Source organism: Ailuropoda melanoleuca, unplaced genomic scaffold, assembly GCF_002007445.2.
Source record: "Ailuropoda melanoleuca isolate Jingjing unplaced genomic scaffold, ASM200744v2 unplaced-scaffold4988, whole genome shotgun sequence".
Lineage (NCBI taxonomy): Eukaryota > Metazoa > Chordata > Mammalia > Carnivora > Ursidae > Ailuropoda > Ailuropoda melanoleuca.
The window spans coordinates 2,562-14,993 of NW_023222591.1; the positions used below are offsets into that span (position 1 = coordinate 2,562).

At 41.3% G+C, this 12,432-nt stretch overlaps 1 protein-coding gene across 1 annotated transcript; it reads right to left on the reverse strand.

Annotated features, from left to right (window-relative positions):
* Window positions 1-1,586: 1,586 nt before the first annotated feature.
* LOC117799456 (olfactory receptor 10W1-like) lies at window positions 1,587-2,615 on the reverse strand. The gene has a single exon (XM_034651939.1). The coding sequence runs from the start codon at window positions 2,613-2,615 to the stop codon at window positions 1,587-1,589; it is 1,029 nt and encodes a 342-aa protein (XP_034507830.1).
* Window positions 2,616-12,432: the final 9,817 nt, after the last annotated feature.

Sequence of the window (12,432 nt, forward strand, 5' to 3'; positions counted from 1 at the left end):
ACCTCGAAGTACCTTAAATGGCTTATATTTTTGGGAAATCTCAAAAAGAAGGAATCTCTCAGGTAAATTTACCTTTCATTGTTTCTGTTAATCCCTTCAAGGCTGAATATGGTGTGGAACTAAACTCTATTTGATGAGCTCGGCAGAACATTCCAAGGGAGTGTAGAGAAGATGCTGGGGGAACTGCTCATAACATCACCTGTGAACATAGTCTCACCAATTCTCTTCCTTTATTTTACCTTTGTGTACCCCAAATAATGATAGTAATAGCAGTAGCAATAGTAATACAATAATAATTGATATCATGGTTATAGGGCTTACCATAAAACCCATATTAATTCATTTGATCCTTAAATGATTGGTTTATTGTAGTCTCCATTTGATTGAAAATAAAGTCAAGGCACAGACAGTTTAAGTGATTTTTTTTTTCCTGGTCACACAAGCAGAAAGAGGCAAACCCAGGGCCTGTGCTGTTCCACAAACCTTCTTCATTGCCTATCTGTAAACCTGCATGATCACCACTGATTTAATGATATAACTAATTAGGGATTATTGACTTTAGCATATCACTGATAAATGAACTTGTTACTGAGAAGTCAATTACTACCTAAAACGCTAGCTGACAGAGAGAATATTAAAAAAGACACACACAAAAAATCATCTCCTTAAAAACCCCGAATGGCTGACAAGATAACAAAATATTACCGGGAAGACAGGAATTCAGTAAGGTGAATGAGCATGGAAGCTGCTTTTATTCTTCCCAGAAAATAAGGCTTGGTTGGAGGACATGCATCAGGGGCCAGAGGGTGTGAACAATATTCTTTCATACATTAGTTGTTTAGCCAATACTTTATTATGGGGAAACTGGATGGTTAACATACTTTCATTTCTACACAAAATACTACATAAGAAACAATCTTTTTCTGGTTATGCTCTGTTTGCCCCTAACTCTCAAAGTCCTTCTCTGGCTTGTCTTGCTCCAAAAGGCTAATTTCTGAGAACTGAATCATTCAGTCCACACTTCCCTCTTGCATCCAGTTGGGTTTGGCCAATGGGAAACAGGGCACAGGTTGGGAGGGTACAAGCAGAGAGAGATTGGGGTATTTATCTCCCTGCTCTCTCCTTCTCTCCCTGCTCTCTCCTTGCTTCGCCATAGTTCTGTCAACTGTTCCTTCTTCCCCTCAAAGCCACAGTTCCTACCAAGTGTTTTCTCTCCATAAACCTAGCTCTGACAGGTCTCTGATAAAACTGTACCCTCTTGCGTCTGTGAGGCTTAGGAATGATCATGGCTTCCCGCGACTGCTAGGATAAAAATGTGTTGCCACCGTATTGGGTCCTTTACTCAGATTTCTATATATAATCGTTTTATTATTTTTTTCAATCAAAACTTATTGAATGAGCCATATCTTTCCAGCTGATACCTAAGATGCAGTGTTATACTTCTCACTTTCATTGTTACGCTCATTTGTTAATTTCCTCTCTAGAAGAGAATTACTGAGTGAAATAGTAGAAGCATTTTCAAGGTCTCTGATACAACGTAGCTAAACGATATCTGGAGAGTTTATGCCATTTTTTAAAGATTACTCTTAGCATTTTCTGGGAGAAATCCCAGTTGCATGGAGATTTGCAGGAGCTGGAATCAAACCCTTGCCTGAAGGTTGGAAGCTCCCGTAGTTGTAATGGGAGAGGCAATTCCTGGTAAGCAGTCTCCCCAGGGTCCCCTTCATGTCGCTGTTCCTCAGGGTGTAGATAAGCGGGTTGAGCACTGGAGTTCCCAGTATGTACACCAGTGAGATGAACTGATCTTGTTTGGGGTAGTAGCTGGAGCTGGGGCGCAGGTACATGAAGGCACAGCAGCCGTACTGCAGCAGGACCACAGACAGGTGGGAGGAGCAGGTGGAGAAGGCCCGGCGACGCCCAGCTGCTGAGTGGATCTTGAGCACGGCAGCCACAATGAAGACATAGGAGGTGGCAATGAAGAAGAAAGGGATGGCAATGGCCAGTGTGGCTGCCACGAGCACTGAATGCTCATGGATGTGGCTGTTGGCGCAAACAAGCCGCATCACTGGTGGGGCGTCACAAAAGAAGTGCTCGATAGTGCGAGTCCGGCAGAATGGCAGAGAGAAGATGAAGGCCACCAGTTGTATGGACAGGAACAAGCCAATGACCACAGAGGCCATGACCAAACGGCCACAGAGAGTGAAGGTCATGGTGAGAGGGTACTGCAAGGGATGGCAAATGGCAACATAGCGGTCATAGGCCATGACGGCCAAGAGGAAGCAATCGGCACTGCCAAGCCCGATGAGGAAGATCATCTGAATGGCGCAGCCCAGGAGGGTGATGGTCTTCTCTGACTGTAGGGTGTTGGCCAGGATGTGGGGCACCACCACAGCAGTGTAGCAAACTTCTACTCCTGAGAGGCTGCCCAGGAAATAGTACATGGGTGTGTGTAGACGAGCTTCTGTCTGGATGGCCATTATAATTAGCACATTCCCAGTGATGATCAAGGTATAAACTAGGCTGACTCCGAGGAAGGACAAGGCACGGAGCTCCGGTTGGGAGGGATAGGCCAGGAACACAAATTCCATCAACAGTGAGTGATTTCCCCAGATCATTGAGCGAACAGATTTTCTCTGCCGAGAGTTACAAAGACAGGAGGAAACATTGGACCAACGATATATTAGTTCACATTGTGAGCCGTGATCTAATCTAAGCAGGTCTGGAGTTAGAAATGGAGAATTATTAGAATGAATTCTCTCTTTTCCTCCTCTTTTGTCAAGTCTCTTCACATAAGTATCTACAACTTAATTTCTAAGTGCCAAGAGTTGGCCTAAATTGTGTAAGAATCTTTTGAGAAAATGAGGCAGAGGAAGTTTATGGTCTTCAAAATGATTTTTAGTGGAAGTGGAATGAAAATTAATGCTTTCAGTAAATTCGCAAGAAAGTATCAGAGAGTTCTTGAAAGGAGGGGTCATGACAGCGAGCGGCAGAAGCTATTCATTCATTCACTCATTCACTCATCTATTTATGGACACACAATGCTCATGAGGTATTGACTCACACATATATGGATGTTACACTGAAACCTAGTCATATGATAGAAAAGCAAGAATGAAAACGAGACCCATGGACAAAGAGCTCACATAGGTCTGAGATCAACAGTATCAGGGATGAGCCTCAGAACAAAACCTTCCCTCTCCTGGTTTCTCTATCCATAAGTAATCAGGAGAAGAGCAGGACTTAAGAAAACAGGGAGTTTTATCATAGGGCTCCCCCTGGCTTGTGATGTTATGGGGAAATATGTGATCATGAGCTGTTGGAGAGGTGAGATTCCTTCCCGTGAGTTTGGGGATGAAAAGGAAAGACAGTCAGTCTCCATCTATTTTTCTTCTCCTCTAAGGGGCTAGAGGGAAATCCAGCTTCCTGGATTTCTTGCTTCCTTGAAAACCTTGGGATGAACAGACATAACTCACAAAGGGCATCTCTCCTACCGTTTTCCCAAGATCAACTCATATTCAAGAAGGAAAAGAGGGGACATGTGATCTTGTTTCAATTTGCCTAATTTCAACAGTAATTATTTATGATGAGCTTTAAAGAAAAATCTTAATCCAGAAGCACCACTCCAGGACAGATCATCCACATGGACCCAGCTCTGTGTTGCAAACATAGGGAGAAATGTAATTAGACTGTCACAAACATTCAGGGCACGTAGGGCGTGAACGCCTATTCATTCTCTTCTCCTCTTCTGAACTTCAGTCACTCTCTGAATGATTTCTAATGTCATCTGTCGTATCCAACATTTCAATAAACATGAGGAGTAGGGGCAGTGCATCAGTGTGTGGGATCAGTTTTGAAATTAAATGATGTGGTTTGTATAATCTCAAGTCCTGGCTCTGGGATGCTAGGCAATATATAATTTCTCATAGTCCTAACTGCTTCATCTGAGAAATAGGAATAATAATTATACCTGGTTCTGAGGGTTGTGTTTGGATTAAAAGAGATCATTCTGTAAAGTATCTACTGCAATGCATAGTCCATAGTAAGAGCGGCCTAACAGCAGATCATTATTATTTATTTTATTAAATTCAATTAGCCAACCTATCGCCCATCATTAGTTTCTGATGTAGTGTTCAGTGATTCGTCAGTTCCGTATAACGTCCAGTGCCCATCACATCACATGCCCTCCTTAATGCCCATCAACCAGTCACCCCACCCTCCCACCCACCTCCCCTTCCAGAACCCTCAGTTTGTTTCCCAGAGTCGAGTCTCATGTTTTGTCTCCCTATCTGATTTCTTCCCATTCATTTGTCCCTCCCTTCCCCTATGATCATTATTGTTAATAAGTTCAAGGGTAGCCATCTATCCTTAGTTATATTTTTATCTCCCATATCACCAAGCCTAATGTATGTATTATAGGCATTCAATAAATATATGTTGCATGGTTAAATACACTATGAAAAGCATGTCATTATACTTTTCTGTCATTTTCTCTTTCACTTTTAAGATGATTTCATAGTCAAATCACCTATTTAAGAAACTTCACGGAAAGCTTGGTAACCAGCATTAGGGCTGCATTGTGGAGAAGATCCTGGCACTAAGGAACATAACATGTAGAAGGCAACAGCAAACTTATCTAGGGCTAGTTTTCCACTTACATTTGCTAGAGGGCTTGGGAATCTGTGTACCAATGATGACTTTGGAGAATTATATGATATCCATACTTCTGTCATTTTAATGGTGTTTTCCAGGATCTATAATAAAATGTTTATAATTGAATTATCTTTGGCCACGAATGCTGGAGAGGACCTCAGAAATTGCCTAGTTCAGTCCTCTGTCAGATACTTGAAACTTCCATACAGTATGTGAGCATCAGGTCATCTTCTTGGTCTAGGGAATGTCATTACCTCCCGACTTGCTTGCTTTGGTGTTGGATGGTATTATCCCCTCCAAGATTCCTCTTGTGATGGCTGGAACCTGCCTTTCTAACTTGTACATGTCATTCTGTTCTATCCCATTGGGCCATTTCTCCATGAAACACTTCAGGAGCTAAGAGCTCTTATCATGTAGCCCTAATTTGTCTTCCCTATTCATTTTGGTATTCTTCGAATGACTGGCTATGGTCCACTGGCTATTTCTTCAGTCTAACCCAAATTAGATTAATCCACTTCTTGTGTTTGATTGCTTTTGATAGTCTCCTCAGACTTGGATGCTACAACTCTAAACATTCTTTTTTCATTTTCAGAGAACGGGAACATGCTCATCATTCCTTTTTTAAACATTTAAATACAATTAGCCAACATATAGTACATCATTAGTTTCAGATGCAGTGTGCAGTAATTTATCAGTTGCACACACCATCATTCCTTTAACATTGGTTCATTGCTCTAGTCTGTTTAGGCTGACATTATAAAAAATCTTCAATTTGTGGCTCCACATCTTAACTATCCTTCCTGCAATCCCTCACCTTTACTTTGCATTGATTAAGTCCTAAGCCCCGCATACAATGGTGATCAAAAGGGCACAGTTGTGCCAAATAGTTGTATATTCTAAAGAGAGAAGCTGTTAAAGAATCTGGTGTATTTTTTTAATGATTTTTTATTATATTATGTTAGTCACCATACAGTACATCCCCGAAGAATCTGGTGTATTTATATTTGTATTTACGACTTATATTATATTACAGATATTTTATATGTATGACGATATATTTATATAAATAAAACTGTGATTGCGTGCTGTAAAGGAGCAGTGTGTTCTAAGATTATACAGCATGTGACTCTGGCACAGTTTGTGATTAGGGGATTCTGAAACAGTTTCCTAGAGGAAGTCATATTTAAGCTAAGATCTGAAAAATAGGAATTAACTAGAAAAGAGGTGGGCAAAGTAATGAGGTCCATATTCTGGCCAGATGAAACAGTGGATTTTACGGTTCAAAGAGAGTGAAGCTTATTACATCCACATATCATCCCCTTGTTATTCCAGGTTGTTAGTAAACATGTTGCATAGGACAAAGGCAAGGTACGAGCACCTCAGCCACATCCCCAGAAATCTGCCCAGCCTGGCATCTGTTCATGAGTCCACACCCCCTCAGTATCTCCAAGTCACATCCCACATCGTATCTCCATCTTCCTTCTTACCTCTCCAGCCAGGCCAGCCCCAGGTGGCCAGAGTGTGGTGGGAAACCTTGTCCATGTGCATTCTGGAAAGACAAGGAGTCTAGACTGGATAGCTCTCGAATTGCTGAGTTAGCACTGTGTAAAATGATGGGGTTAGCGGATTCAGCAATACCAGATCGAGGTAGGATAGCAATCAGTTATTAATAGCAGTGTCACCGGGCCAGATGAACTCACATTAATTTCTGTTTCCTCATATTTAGAAGATGTAAATAATAATATTCACCTAATGGAGCTGATCAAATTAAATGGGATAAAGTATTCAGAACAGTTGTTTTGATGTGTGAAACCTATTAAGTTGCGTACTAAATGTTAATTCTTCTCTCCTTTCTTTGAATCTATTAAAGGGATGATATTAATAATACCTGCTTCATAGCAGAGGATTAAATGAAGTACCTCACAGGAAAAGGGTTTATATTAATTCTTAAACCTTTCCCAAATTTACAGTAGCCATCCCTTCAATATTTTTTAGGCTAAGATTAGTTATTACCGTTTTAATCAGAAGAACAGGGCTTCCAAGGGAATTCAGAGAAACACCGTAAGCTATGGGCTGAATGAACTCTAAAATCCTAGAGTCTCTACTTGTAAAGCTGTTACTTTCTTTTCTAGCCCAGTGTCCGTGAGTCAGCGAGTGCCTGGTATATAGTGACTCTAGAAGGAGGCAGCAAAAGGCTTCCTCTTACATTTATCATGAGAAGGGAAAGGGGTGTATGGAGCCAGTTTCCTTGGTTAAGTTCACAAGGGACAGAAGCCAGCAGATGAGGTCTGACTGCTGTGGTGGAGAGGGAGAGGTGGACCATGAGCCTGGAGAGGCTGCCCAATGGGACGGAGGCTTTAGTAACCTTCCCAACAAAAGCCATGGGAGGAGTAATTGCTCTGCGATCTAGGGTTTTATCCCATAAGTTCCATCTCCCAGGAGGTGTTTGGATGGTTGTTGATCTCCCCTGTTACCAGATAATGAGTCCAAACTAAAACTATCCTTGCGCTTGGGATCTCCTGTCAATGCAAGATCTACTGTATGCTTGTCAAAGTGAGGACCAGTATTAAACCCTTTATCAACATTCTCAGCATCCAATTTAATTTCCTAAGAAATCGGAAACTCACTAATCAAGGTAATCTATGCCTCCTGCTTCAAGGGTTGGACTTTCACCAGTTAGCCATAGCTGGGCCAGCCTATGTCCCAAATTATTATTGCCCTGGGGAACTGAGGCCTAATTTTATATTTTATATGAAAACGGGGGCCTGGTAACCTTGGTTGTATAGAAAAGAACTAATTGAGGTGGACACTGGGCAGACATTTAACTTTCCTGTTACTTTTTCAATAACTCCCTTGGGGGTTGGTCTTCCAGGATTTGAAGAAACCACATGTTTTCACTCAATGTACCATACACTCTGTAGGTTTGATCATGTCCCTGCTCGGATATTACTTGGCCTTGTTAAACTTGCAAATTTTTAGTATCTTACCCTTATTGTGTTTCTCTTTCCCTTGTCTCCATTAGTCTGTTTGATCTTTCACAATGGAACGTACATTGGATATACTCTTTCTGCTAGCTGAGAATTACACAGACCTAGGGTTCACTCACTTAGAGTTTGGTTCATCAGTGATTGACTGATTAAACATGTGTTTATGTAATATGATGTGCCCATCATTGTCTGAGTCTGAGCACAAAGACAGATAGGACAAACAAGATTGCTTTCACGGAGCTTATATTGTTCCTATGATGCAGAGAATAAACATGGTAAAGAAGTCAGTTAGACATCATTAGATAGTGATGAGTCCCATGAAGAAAGCATAACAAGTTACAGGGATGGTTAGTGATTAGAGGAGGAAGGTCATCAAAAGCCTCTTCTTTGAGGAGGTGGCATTTGACCTGAAACATAAGTGATGAGAAATGTGCGGAAGAAAACAATTCAAACAGAGGAGAATGCCATGGAAGTAGTAAAGAAACCAAAGCTTGGAAAAAAAAAAAAACCCAACCAAATAACAAACAAAAAAACCCAACCCGGCATGCCTAAAATAAAAAATACTGAAATTGAAGCATATCCAGGCATGAGGATATTGGAAATCCTATCATCCAGAGACCTTCATTAAGAAAATGAGATGCAGAGAAGTGGCCTGATTTGTATAGTGTCCTAACAAGTCAGTGGCAAAAATAGGACTCACTTGGATCTTTTGATTTCATCTAATAATGTCCACTGACAATTGAGTGTAAAAGCCCAGTGGTTTTTCAGGATCCTAAAGGAAGTGAGAGGAGAATAAGTATCTATTTTTAAAAGAATGTCACACTGCCTTCAGTAACTCCTTAGACCAAGGGTTTAATCTTTTTCTAAAGATTAAAACTAAACAGAGTGAGAATTTGTTTGGAATTCAATGTATTGTGAAGACCTAGATAACTGCATATGTTAACGTAATATTTTATATGATGAGTTTCTAGTGAATAAAATGCTGTTAAAGGGATTTCCTCACAGTTTTCTAATATAGAAACATAAGTAATACCACTGTGATTTGAAGTTATATCAGATCGTTTTTTGTCATTTCCTGGTCCGTAGTAGTCAATTTTATGTGTTAATATGGCTAGGCCACAGTTCTTAAATATTTTTTCAAACCAGTCTGGATGTTTCTTGTGAAGGTGTTTTTTAGATGAGATTAACAACTAAATGAGGAGGGTTTGAGTATAGCCGACTACCATCTGTTATGTGGGTGGGCCTCATCTAATCAGCTGAAAGTCTTAAGAGAAAAAAGACTGAGGCCCCCTGAGCAAGAGGGAATTCTGCCTCTAGAATGACTTCCCATTCAAGCTGCAGCATCAATTCTTCCCTGTGTCTTCATCCTGCTGGCCTACCCTGCAGATGTTGGACCCACCAGACCTACAGTTGCATGAACCAACTGCATAAAATAAATTTTTCTTTTTTTCCCTCTCTCTCCATACAACCAACTCTTTCCAGCTCTTTCCATTGGTTCTGCTTCCTGGAGAATCCTCATTAATACGGCTTTGATACCAAGAGTGGTTCCTGAGGAACAAAATATTAAGGATGGATTTTCTGAATTGGTTCTGCTGTTTGTGGAATTGGTTCTCTGATCTGATTAGATTTAAAGCTTGCAATGACTCCATTTCTGTTGTAAAGAGAACACTGAGAATCCATGGTGTGATGCAGCAACAGAGATCTGCAAAATGTCACCACTGGATACAACAAATCAGTACTTACAGAGACAATACCTTCAAACATTTTTGTCAAAGTGCTGAATATAATAAGATTGGCTGGTTGCTTCTGAGTGCACTAAAATAAGTGGGAAAGAGAAGGTTGAGCTTGGAGACTCAAATTCTCAGCTCAACTATTGCATAAATGACCTGAAAACTTATGTGTGTGCCTTGAAAGACCAGTGTATCCATAGTTCCTGAGCTGAGGGTGCTGAAAACCAAACCCAGAATATCATTCTGTGAGTGTCTGATTTACAATGCAAATGAGATTCCCAATCTCACAGGGTTTCTTTCTGAAACCTGAAGACATTAGTTGGGAAGGAATGGGATCCCGAAAGTTGGAACAGAGACATATGGGATAATCCTAATGAATCTGGGGACATAGAATCCCTAAATTCTGATGAGTCTTCTTTGCCAGTAGAATGACCATACCACTCCCACTGAGGAGATTAACCCTGCTATGCCTGTAATGGCCTCCTCCGAGGGATTTGTCTTGTGAGATACTGCTGGTTCTCCATTGGACCCACTCCCACAACCCCTCTTTGTAACTAGGCTCAAGTCCCAGCAGCCCTGAAAAGTGAGGTACAAAGTCTAACCTGTGAAGAGGTGCACTACACTATGAAAGAACTACATGATTTTTTTCCCCCAATTTGCACGAACAAACATCTTGGGAATGTGTGTAGAAATGGATGTTACATATGTGGGCTAACGATGGAAGGTACACAATGTTGGATCGGGCTGAACTTATTGACAAGGGCCCACAAAGCATAGATTCTAGATTCACATTGCAGCTTGGGGTGCTAGAAAGGGCTCTAAGGACTTGATTGGCTCAAATGTGGCGGCCTACACCAAAATAAGTTGAAATGCCATTCTTGCCTTGGTATACTGTAGAGAAAACAATTCAAAGGCTTTAGCAGACTAGATGTTAGAGTGGATTTGCTGGCTTACCTACCCCAGGAGAGTCCAGAAGACACACTTTTCACCATGACTGTGAGAAACAAATTTGTAAGGGGAGCCCCAGCATTTCTGAAGAGCTGAGTGACTGCTTTTCTCTCTGCCAGAAATTACAGTGAGATCTCCTGCCACTAAATTGGGAAACCTAAATGCAACGGAAATAATGGGATCCCAAAGGTGGCGAGGGCCAAGTGATGGTACTTAATTGTGAAAGGCAACATGGTCATGGCTACCATGATGCGCACAGAGTCAAAGCAGTGATCAGAATAGTCTGATTACAGAGACCGATGGCCTTGGCTAGCTGATCACAGTCTTCCTAAAACGCTGGATGAGAAGTCTACTACATTCTTACTTGATCTATATAAGTGGAAGGGTTCCAGGTCAAGTGAACAAAAGTCTAACTTGAATCATAAAACAGAAAATCAGTTCCCAGACTTGAGCTAATTTACAGACCTAGAACCCCTTGAATGACGGGGAGGCTGGGTCCTCATGAGGAAGGACCCTACTGTGCTGCCAAAAGTTTATACCATCAATCTTTCCCCAGCCTTCCCGAAATGGGCCAATAGACCTATAGCACCATGACTACATTGAGGGAAAGGAAATAATCAGAATTTTCAGGACTACTATACACAGGCAGTGAGTTGATACTAGTTTCAGGAGACCCGGATGTAACTCTAGTCCCTAGTCAGAGTAGGTGCAGATGGAGGCCAGGTGATTAATGGATTTTTTTTTTAGTCCAAGTTCATCTCACTGTGGGTCCAGTGGGCCACTTAAGCCATCCTGAGGTTTTTCCCCCCAGTTTGGGATGCATATTTGCACTTACTGTGGATATGAGTTTGTCTTCCCTGCACACAATGCTTCTGCCAAAACTAAAAACTTATGGAATATTTTATTTACAGTCGTGGTGTCCCATATGGCACTGTTTTTGCTCAAGGAACTCACTTTATAGTAAATGAAGTGCATAAATGAAGACCATGTTCATGGTCTTACCATGTTCCCCACCATCCTGAAGCATCTGGCTTGGTACAGTGGTGAATGACCTTTCGAAGACTAAGTTACAGCACCAGCTAGCTGGCAGTACCTTTCAGGGCTGGGGCAGATTTCTTCAGGAGGCTATATGTACTCCAAATCAGTTGTGGTGCTGTTTTTTTTCCATAGGCAGTTCTTACAAATCAGTGGGTGGAAATGGGAGTGGCGCCCTGGTTATCCACTAGCAAAATTATCGCTTTCTGTCCCCATGACCGTAAGCTCTTCTGGTCAAGAGGTCTTTGTACCAATGGGAGGAATGACTCCACTAGGAGACACAACAATGATTCTGTTGAACTGGAAATTAAGACTGTAACCTGGCCACTTTGGGCTCCTTGTGATTCTGAATCAACAGGTAAATATATGTGACTGGGGTAACTGATCCTGATTACTAAGGGGGATTTGGACTGCTGTTCCACAGTGGAGGTAATGAAGAGTATGCCTTTAATACAGGAGATCCCTTGGGGTATTTCTTAGCACTAGCATGCCCTGTGGTTAAAATTAACGGACCACTACAATAACCCAATTCAAGCAGGACTGCTAAAGTCCCAGGCCTTTCAGGAAGAAAAGTTTGGGTCACCCCGCTAGGTAAAGAACCATAACAAGCTGTGATACTTTCTGAGGAAAAAGGGAATATGGAATGGGTATTGTAGAAGGGATTTATAAATACCAGTTTTGACCACATACCATTTGTGGAGGACTATAATTGCATGTGTTTATTTTTAAAATGAATATGTTTGTATGTATGTATGTATGTATTTTCTTCCCTCCTTACCCCATTACAATATAACATAAAATGTATTAACTTAACATCATAGTATTTAAGTTCCAGAGTAAAAAGGAGAAGTGAACATCACCCAAGGACTTTGCATCCTCTTCCGGGGAAAGGGTTAGTACATTTTTGGTTATATGCAGGATAATTGTATCAGGTTAGGGAGAAGTATGACTTTGCTATTGTCTTTATGAGATCAAATATGGTTTAAGGAGATGAGTCTGGGTGCTAAGTTGCAAGGCGTGGATTGTTATGGTTACTTTTATGAGTCTACTTGGCTAGGCCATGGTACCTGGTCGTTTAGTCA

Coding starts and splice junctions, on each gene's coding strand:
- LOC117799456 (XM_034651939.1), bottom strand. CDS start 2,615: ATGATCTGGGGAAATCACTCACTGTTGATGGAATTTGTGTTCCTGGCC.